This window comes from Phytophthora infestans, genomic scaffold, assembly GCF_000142945.1.
Source record: "Phytophthora infestans T30-4 supercont1.60 genomic scaffold, whole genome shotgun sequence".
NCBI classification, from domain to species: Eukaryota; Oomycota; class Peronosporomycetes; order Peronosporales; family Peronosporaceae; genus Phytophthora; species Phytophthora infestans.
This window is the reverse complement of record NW_003303699.1, coordinates 181,076-189,342: the sequence shown is the minus strand read 5'-3', so window position 1 is coordinate 189,342 and position 8,267 is coordinate 181,076. Positions and strand designations below refer to the sequence as shown.

Below are 8,267 nucleotides of genomic sequence, written 5' to 3'. Positions count from 1 at the left end.
TGCTGCGTTTGGAAACGCTGTCCCTTTACTGGGAACTCGTCTGCAGATGTCACTGCGGATCATCCGCAGACAGACGGCCAAACAGAGCGCGTCAATCGAGTGATCGAGGACACTCTGCGCAGTGTGTGCGCGGCAGCGCCACGTACGTGGTCGACGCAGCTTCCAGTTGTTGAGTTTGCGCTCAACAACGCGGTGCACGCGTCCACGGGGTTCACGCCGTTCTACTTGAACGGCTTCCGCCACCCCAGAGTGCCTCTCACTCTTCGAGGAAACACTGACTCCTCTATTCTAAGTGGGGGAGAGGCTCGGAAAGCCCTTTCCTCCCAGGTCTCGGATGTGAGGCCAGTTTCGCTGCGGAAACAGGTGGAATCCTTTATGGATACCAAGCTGAACATTGTCAGCAGGGTCCGCGATGCCATGGCAGCGGCCCAAGATAAACAAAAGGAGTACTCGGACAAACAAGGAAGAGGAAACTTAAGTATATTTGAGATTGGTGACTTAGTGCTACTAGACACGAGGAACCTACCTCTAGACACTGTTAGCTCTGTCGGCAGCAACAAGCTGAAGCACCGCTTCATCGGACCTTTTGCAGTCCTGGCCAGACATGGTGCGTCGTACACCATCGACCTTCCAAAGTCAATGACGACGCACCCGACGTTCTATGTCGGACGTCTTAAGCGGTACTTTGACCCGCAGGGGGTTGCTGACTCGCAGACCCCCCTTGACCCAGCTCCTCGAAGCGAGGGCCGGTCACAGTCGTCGACGAGGGCGTCGGAGCAGGCACCCAAGCCTCGGTCGGGACGGCAAGGCTGCGGTCAAGACCGTACGCCGGAGGGTCTCCATACGAACGGACCCCGGCGCCATACGCCGAGTACGCTGAGTACGCCGGGTACGCACCATACGCGTACGTCTGGGAGTGTGCCGCAGGCGGCTCCGGACGTGGCAACAAAGCCTCGATCCGTCGGATCATGCGAAAGGCCTCGTCCAGATCGGACGAAGAGGCCCGGCGGTCCACCCGCAGGTGCAGGCTCGCGACCTCTCGCTCCACCAGGTCCAGGCGACCCGCAAGACGAGCGAGCTCGCCCTGATTCCCGGCCTGGGCGGCAGCATTACCGCCAGTCCCAAGGCCAAGTGCAATCTCAAGCACGAGGAGACGTTGACGGAGGCGGTCAACCTCAGGGTCCCGTGTCGGACCCGCAGTCGGAGCACTCGAACGAGAGTGGCTCTCGGGAGGCGCCGAGTACTCGTACTCGTACGAGGGCACCTCCGCCCCTGCTTGACCGGAATGGAGAAGTCCACTTCCACGTGGAGCGGATCCTCCAGGAGCAACGGTGTCGCGGGAAGCAACAGCTCCTCGTGAAGTGGAGGGGTTATGCCCACTCCGAGAACTCGTGGGAGCCGATTGAACGGCTCCTGATTGACTGCCCGAAGGCTGTCGCAATCTGGGAACAGAAGCGGCGGCAGCTTCATAAGTAGTCCGGGGCTTCTTGCCCGAACGGGGTACGGATGATGAATACATACCGTACCCGCGCTCATCGTGAGCGCTAGAAGCCGCGCGCTTCAGGATGTCCCTTGGCAGCATACGCTTGCTGATCAAGTGGGCAAACCTCACACGAAGATCACGCTGGTCCAGGATGTGGGACAGCTGCTGATCTTCATGGAGTTCCCATAACTCCGTGGGCGAGTACTTGAGAGTCTCCACCCACGCCCAGAGCATGTCCTCACAAGAACTCCATGTGGGACAGTTCTCGGGCATAACCCAGGGGTATCCCCAAACAGGATAGAGACCACCCCGGGTCTCGGGCTTCTTACGACAAGTCGTGAAGTTCTTAAGGGGAATGCGGTGTGGCGCGAGAAGAACACACCGAGCAGCCTCCACGTTGTCGACGAACAACTGTTCTTTCTGAACAAGGGCTCGTTCATAGATGCCCCTAGAAGTGTGGCCGCCCACAAGGCCACGAGGAGCGACGAGAAGCTCTAAGAAGAGGTCAGCCCCAGAGCTCTCCTCGGGAGGCCAATACCCTCTTGAGTTGATGGCAGCTCCCTGGCTGACGGGTGCCGCCACCGAACCCCCACGCACACGCTGGGCAGCTTGGAAATCCTCCTGCTGCTGGTCGAGGTCATTCGAGACCTCCCGGGGCTCAACAATGGCACCCTCCTCTTCCTCTTCTTCCTCCTTCTCCTCCTCTTCATCCGGGGAGCCGAAGAGACTCTGATAGGAGCGTCGAGTCTCCTTCTCCTCGCGGAGTGGAGACTTAGAGGCGGTACGCTTCTTTGAGGGCTTGGCGCCTTCGGCTTTAGAGGCCTTAGCGCGCGCAAGACCCTCGGCAAGCGAGAGACGTTTGCGAGGACTCCCTTCCTCATCGCCACCGGCTTTGGGAGTGCCCTTAGCCTTAACGGCCGGACTCTCAGAGCGCACAGAGGTCCTGGGACTGTGATCACCGTGATCACTAGCGGACGACTGCACGCTGTCTTCTTTGTGCTCACTGGGCACTGGGCTGTGCCCTCCCACAGAGCCCGCAGGAGCATCATGAGTGCTCTCGGACTCGGCATCGTCCTCACTGCCCGAGTTGAACTCACGTTCTACGAACCGAGGGTTCGGACGATTGTCTGAAGACGAGGGCGACGGACTGCGGCGCCTGCTTGCGCGCTTGTCCGCAGCCGCGTCACCCGAGGATCCGATCGCCTCGGAGGCCACCTGAGTAGCCTCCTTAAGTGCAGAGCCTTTGCCGTGAGACTTAGTGCTCTTGGCCTGCGCCTTACCGGCTGCAGCCTTGGAGCGTGTCTTAGCACCGCTCTTAGCAGTGCCTCGAGGCATGTTAACGGTCGAAGTGGAGACCTTGACGAAGAGCGCACAGGTTGCTGCTCGAGGCTCTAACTGTGAAGTGAGCCTCCCGCCGCGCTCGCGCGGCCGAGTCGATGGTTTTCGACTTTGAGAATGAGAGGTTGTCAGGAAAATTGCTTCTTTCTGATTGGACGCAAAACCGAACCTAAGATGGGGAGGATGAAACGAAAACGTACCCATTTGCCGGACCCTGGTTACATGAAGTGTGACATATCACATTTAGGGAGTTTGACATGTCATCCTCCGAGATATTTGGAACAAGACTCAAAGGTCATTCAAGACCAACCATTGCATAAATGACCTTGCATGTCTATAGGGAACTGAAAGTTTGATATAACCTCAAACTTAACCTACCTATAAATATACTCAGTTTACAATCTACCTTATTTAGGTCACTTCGCTCTCTTTAATTAAAGAGGGGACCTGTGAACTGCCGTTCACTGAGAGTTTGAATACTCTCGGAAGATAACTTCCTCTAGCGCAAGGTGCTGTGTGACCCCGTCACAGAGTCCATCTCTTCAAGGTGCTTACTTTTCGGATTCTAGGCGTGTAATCTGCAGTGGATTTGGGCAGGCGTGTAAGTCTGGATCGCTCACGCTGTGTACCTTCCGCCGGACCCGACTGTCCACCAATTTTCTGCTGCTTGAAGGGACGCGGCAGCGACTGCAGGTGTGGTGATTCGCGGATAAACTTCTCTTTCTTCGTAGAGGCTAAAAAAACAAATTAAATATAAATTACCTTCGCTAAATCAACCACAACCGCTTTAAAACAACTTTACCTGCGTATGTCTTCTCGTTTCTCTTCTTATTTGTCTTGGGGAGCGTCTTGCGTTGCACACGAGCTGCAAAACACACCCCAATGCTAATAAAGGTAAATGCCCATCGCAAAAAAAATAACATGACAGCAAACGTGCGTACCAGCGCTCAATGATAGATCACTCTCTGACTCCGAAAAGGAATCTTTCCCTCCTGCGTTGCTATCCTCCTCGCCCGCAGACGCATCCTCGTCTCTGCTATCATCGCTGCTGCTGTCGTTGGCGTCTTCGATGACAATTACCGCATACAGGTCTCGCAGCCTCGTACGTCCTCGCCAGTCTACGGATTCGCACATAAGGTCAAACTAATTTTTGCTGCGTCAGGCGCAAGTACTGCATTACGTACCAGGCTTGACCGCGTCCTGCGCACGACTCATGGGTCTTCAGATGCGTCAGCGTCGGGTGCGGAGTTCGTGTTCCTGGCGCAGCCGCGTGTTCTTCTCGCTCCCACGCAATTTCTGAAATGGGAGGCTCAGAATGATCGTATTTAAAACGAATCGAACTTAAAAAGAACAGATACGTACCTAAGACGGGAAGCGGTTTTTTTCTGGGATTTTTAATTTCGCAGGTAATCTATGAATTTGGGGTAACGCAACCATAAAGTCTTTAAAACGACCATAAATGTCTCAATTTACGGTTGCGGTAATCACTCCGTGCCTGGACACTGTCCGGCGGGCAGCACTATCACGAACGCTTTGGTAGCTTTTAAGTTATTAAACATGTTTTCACAATCGGAGCTATTGTAATGCTTTTGTCCTAGGTTTCATATTTTTTAAGCATTTCACCGTTTCGACCAAGCTAAATTTGATCAGGCATTATTAAGTTGTGCGGGAGAGTGCAGAAAACCTCCTGTTGTGGATGTATTTCGGGCTTTACACCAACTATGGCGCTCACTATTTCTACAGTAGCTGGTGTATCCACTAAACAGCTCATTTGATTTTTGTAGACCATTTGTTTTTATCGAGGTTTGCAAAAACTTTATAGCACTACGCATCCATTTGACTTTGTTTTAGTTGGAACCGGTGGGAATGATCTTAGGTAATATGAGACTGCGTCAAACAAAATGTTACTTATGAACCTAAGTACGAATCGCGATTTAAGCACTCTAAACGAAAGCGGGGCGTCTCCTCTATCTTTTGAGCTGCACAATGCTTAAAACTGAAGAAGTTGTGGTCGCTCAAAAAAATTATCTTCATATATGGGCCCTCGAAATGACGATACATTTAGGAGTGTTGTGAGCTCAATATTTTTTCAATTTTAGAGATTTAAGTGTTATTTAAAAGCTCTTGTTAAAAGCAATTGAATAAGGGTAGTTTTACTGTTTTTTCGATGGAAGTTTACAATAAATGTCACTGTTTCGGTTAAGTGCGAAAATCAATTGGCCACTTTAAGCATGATTATCTCGATAACTCTCAAAGGTTCGTAAGTAACATTTTGTTTGACGCAGTCTCATATATAATAATAGATTTCGTTTGATTAAAGTCAAGGAAATTTGACAAGAGTAGAATGGATTCAATATTAATTGACAACACTAGTAATATGTCCGACAGTACCAGTAAGATAACCCGTAATATCGACCAGTAATTTTACCCGCCAAGAGCAGTATTTAGAAACCGCAAGTCGTGACAGAAACAGTATACTATTAGCAACGCTGCTATAAATTTGACTCGTAGAGCAAAGACGCCACTAGCCGCCGAAAAACCGTCCGTCGTTTTCGTAGCGCCAGTTGCGCGAGTGTTTGCAGCTCCTTCCACGCCGGACGATCCGCCGACACCAACTCTGGCAACAGCATTGCTGCCCTAGCAGCTCCGGAGGCTCCACCCCCAACATCAGCGATATCATCATTCAAAATGCCAATACTACGGCGGATTGCAGATGCACATCGTAGGTCGGGATGCTTTAATAACATGCAGAACGTAGCTTTCGCTTATGTGTTGGTACCAGCTAAAGACAGCGATAATTACGAATGGCTTTTGATATTTTGGAGAAAAAGGGAGTTGGCATTCTTCTTTGCGACAGAAGTTAAGCAATGCTATCTGTCTCGGTTTCACGCGAATTTGACGTCAAACACTGCACGGATCATATCGCACGCAGCTTTGTGCACAATAATTCCAACGTAAAGCAAAGTGCAAGTTTGGTAGCTGCAAGCGCATACCAGGCGACCGCACACGATTAGCGCTGACCCAATTTGAAGGATCGTAAGTTACATTCGAGATGCAAGAACGACCAATGTTTTGTAACGGACCGTGCCGTGGTGTAGACCACAGCACAGCGGGTCCAGATGATGATGATGGAGCGCGACAGAAGTGGCACGTGGCGTGCCAGAAGATCACCGCGTACGGAGACGTCGGGCTCTGTGAGGCAGCGCATGGCGCTGGAGGATGTCCAAATGAAGACCGTGGCATTGAAGTGCAGTGCGGGCTTGCGCATCACGGGGGATCCAGTGCGCCAGGTGCTGAGAGGTGGTCTTGGCCGCCCACAAAGGAATCTGCGCAAAGGAGAGCAAGTGGCTCTACTCAGTGGAGAACAAAAGAATCAGCTCATTAGAGAGCAAGTAAATCTGCACAGAGGAGAGCAGGTGGCTCTACTCGGTGGGGAGTAAACGAATCTGCTCGGTACGGAGCACGTGTGTGTGTGGCCTACGGAAGCGGGCAGTGTGCGATCGAGAGGTCGCCAGAGTTGAGGCGAGGCGGCGTGTGCTGACGGGGAATCCAGCCCGTCGTTGAGCTTGGTGGTGGTGTGCATTGACGGGAAATCCAGTGTGCACTGCTTGAGTGCTGGGGCGGGTACAAGGGCGGCGTGTGCACTGACGGGGAATCGAGCGTGCGCGTTGTCCAAGGATGAGCCTTGGTTGAGTGTGTAGGCTGCGTTAGCAAGTGACTAAAGCAGCTTATTGCTGATTAATAAAGTAGGAACAAGCCCAGGTGGTGAACGTTCCGGTGCAGGGTCAAGTGGATCCTGTCGGCCAGTGGTGTCTATTATAAAGTAAAGTTACGAAGTCTAAGTAAAAGCGGACGCCGTAGCGCAGCACAGTGGAGCAACGACCCGCCCCACGGCCGGACGAGATAATCGGCCCGTTACAATTTCATGAATGGTTTAGCGTATACTATAAAATTTGCTCGCCATTACGATCAATACTGAATACTGCTGATTTATTTTCGCATTCTGTAAAACTCAGTCACCATCCGCTTTTATTGTGGGTTATTTCACCGAGCCTGCTAAATAGATTATTTTTTTGCGATATGATGGTTTTTCCCGGCAAATGGGTACGTTTTCTTTTTTTACCAATGATCAGCGCTTGTTGATTGAGTTGGAGACTAAATGAACAAATATCCAGAGTCCATCCGGCGATGTGATAATCCTGTATTGTAACTTGCCAGAAACTATTCTGCAGCCCAATCTTGTTTTTACAGTGCAGCGTCACGCCTACGTGGACTCGTACGTGCTACCCAGTCCGACCTTCGCACTGCATACCAAGGACGCTGATGCTCTCAATAAACCGCTCTCAAGAGCTATGAGCAGAGGGTAATCGTATTTCGTATTTTAGTAAGGAGCTCTCAAATTACTACAATATTACTTCTAATATTAAATATAAGAAATTTTCTTTGATTGATTTCATACTGGAAAGTAGTACTCTTTTGCTACCAGATGTTTTCTCATGCGCTTGAACGAAGGTCGAATGAGACCAGGCAAGCACTGTATCGTGCAGGAGAAACACAGTGTGCGACGGGCTTAGAGGCTGGATGCATACCCCCAATTGAAAAGTTGGATCAAGTTTTGTCCTATTGAGAAGCAGTGCTGTGTCACAACATAAGTTACTCGTCATTGACGAACGATATTGGCAGCCAACTCCTTACGGAGTTCTCTCTGCATTAAACGACTATCATATAAGTGTGTGAAGTTGTCGTTAATGTGAAATACACTAATTGTAAAATGATGGGGCACTTCCCAAAAAGCTCCGGACCCCACAGGTAGCCAAGACCGCGCGCAGAGCCAGTCCACCCTCGAACGGGAAGCCCCGCCGCCTGGCGGCCCGTAGGGGCACGCGCGGTGGGCACGCGACGACGACCGACAGCTCGCGCGTGACGCATGCATACCAAGCTTCAGTCCGTTCCTGCGCGGCACGAGGCGGCACCTGCCGCCAACGTTCTGGGGGCACACCTATCCCCGCCAATAGACGTCTGAACGACGTCATTTTGCACGCGGGGTCTGACACCCCCGAGAACGTGCTCTGTGGTCACGTGGACTGCGCTACGGACAAGTCGCCAACGTCGTGGAAGGTGACATCGCGCTTTCGTGGAAGTGACGGCTGACAACTACACAGTGGAGGGGTCTGTAGACTCCAAGGGATGGAAGCGCTGCTAGAGCGCTGGGACTACAGGGTGGGCTGGATTGAGACGGACACCGACAAAGGTCACAGGATGTCGTTAGGGTAGCTAAGTGACAGCCGTGTTCCTCTAAAATAATAAAAAAATGAGAGGGCAACAAGATGCCTGAAATGTGCAGTCTCCGTTGCTAATGCGACATAGTATCTACTACGAGCTATCGTCTGCTACGGGCGCATGTAGATTAATCTGAGGCTGAGGACAAACCTTGAAGAGGCTGGTA

General features: G+C 51.7%; 2 protein-coding genes across 2 annotated transcripts; both read left to right on the top strand.

Moving 5' to 3' along the window:
* Window positions 1–5,940: 5,940 nt before the first annotated feature.
* Window positions 5,941–6,261, top strand: PITG_17566 (uncharacterized protein; the record flags this gene model as incomplete). Its single annotated transcript, XM_002896399.1, has 1 exon — window positions 5,941–6,261. One exon carries the CDS (start codon window positions 5,941–5,943, stop codon window positions 6,259–6,261), a length of 321 nt encoding a protein of 106 aa, XP_002896445.1.
* A 640-nt stretch (window positions 6,262–6,901) lies between these two features.
* Window positions 6,902–7,972, top strand: PITG_17565 (uncharacterized protein; the record flags this gene model as incomplete). Its single annotated transcript, XM_002896398.1, has 2 exons — window positions 6,902–6,925; window positions 7,616–7,972. 2 exons carry the CDS (start codon window positions 6,902–6,904, stop codon window positions 7,970–7,972), a joined length of 381 nt encoding a protein of 126 aa, XP_002896444.1.
* Window positions 7,973–8,267: the final 295 nt, after the last annotated feature.